Source organism: Leishmania martiniquensis, chromosome 34, assembly GCF_017916325.1.
Source record: "Leishmania martiniquensis isolate LSCM1 chromosome 34, whole genome shotgun sequence".
NCBI classification, from domain to species: domain Eukaryota; phylum Euglenozoa; class Kinetoplastea; order Trypanosomatida; family Trypanosomatidae; genus Leishmania; species Leishmania martiniquensis.
The window spans coordinates 46,181-47,540 of NC_090169.1; the positions used below are offsets into that span (position 1 = coordinate 46,181).

Consider the following 1,360-nt stretch of genomic DNA (forward strand, 5'->3'; position numbering starts at 1 on the left):
ATGAAGATTGTGCTGGAAGGGCCCCCGCAAGGTGGCAAGACGACCGTCGCGTTAGTGGCGAAAGAGCGCTACGGCCTCTGCTACGTATCCACGAGTGAGGCCGTACGAAATGCGGTGCACCTCGGCAGTAGCGCCTACAGCGCAGAGCTGAAGCATCTGATCGACAACGACGAGCTCATTTCAGACTCACTTCTGGTGAAAGTTGTCGCCGAGGCCACGAGGCGGCCGGACTGCATCAATGGCTTCTTGCTGGACGGCTTTCCACGCACCCGCAAACAGTCGAGGCTGCTGCAGGATTTGGAGAACGTCAACGTCGACAAGGTGGTAGAGTTGGAGATTTCGGATAAGGAGCTACAGACTCGCTTCGGTGGCCGGTGGTACCACCCCAAGTCCGAGCGCCTCTACCATACTCTCTACAACCCACCCCTGGTGGCCGGCAAAGACGACGACACCGGTGAGCCGCTGGAGCAACGCCCCGAGGACAGACCGGAGACGATCTTGCAGCGCATGCACGAGTATCGCCAGCAGCTCAGCGAGCTGCGGAGCACCTTTGCAAGTGATGTGTGGGCGACTGTGGAGGCAAACGGCAATGTGGAGTCTGTGCGAAACAATGTCTTTGCGGTACTTGACCCTTTGTACATCGCCCAAATCTCCAAGAAGGCGGCGAAGTCGTGGTGGAAACTGTGGTGAGCGTGCCATCAGCAAGCCTCTGCTCGTGGCTGGGGGGCCGATGCTGGACGGCAGACAAAGCGTTATGAAGGAGGCGGTGCTAATAGAACAGTGTGCACACGCCTACTGAGGGAGAGCTTGACCAAAGAAACGCAAAGGAAAGGACCGCAGTGGCTGCGTCCTCACACACCACAGCGCACACCCACGCGCAGGCGGGCTTATGCATATGTGCGCACCTGTGCCTTCTCGCAATCTCAGGACGAAACCGCCGCCTTTTCTCCCCACGTGCGCATGTAGCTGATCTCGGGTGCTCTTTGTTGATAGCATCGTCGCCATCACAAACACGAGCACTCGCAGGCATGCGCAAAAAAAAAGGTTCGCTTTTAGCGTATTGGGATGACTGCAGAGCGCTGCCAGATGAGTGCGCGCGCATGTATGGGGGACCTCGTGAAGGTTTGACCTTTGGAATGGAAGTGTTCCATTAGGGTTAACCAGCGAACACCTCTATGCCCTTCATTATCTGCTGACCCCTGCGGCCTCTTTGAGGCTTCGCTAATGCAGAAGGGGGCGTGCTAAAAGCAACGACTGGGGACGGCGAGACGCACACAGAAGGGCCGAGAGAACATGCCTCGCAGCTCAGGGCCAACAGAACACTCGGTACCAGAGACACGCAGTCGGCATTTCATGTAGC

General features: G+C 57.6%; 1 protein-coding gene across 1 annotated transcript; it reads left to right on the top strand.

The window, feature by feature from the left end:
- LSCM1_02072 (uncharacterized protein) lies at positions 1 to 690 on the top strand (the record flags this gene model as incomplete). The annotated part of the gene is made up of 1 exon (XM_067319666.1): positions 1 to 690. The coding sequence occupies one exon, from the start codon at positions 1 to 3 to the stop codon at positions 688 to 690; it is 690 nt and encodes a 229-aa protein (XP_067175041.1).
- Between the last annotated feature and the right edge of the window lie 670 nt (positions 691 to 1,360).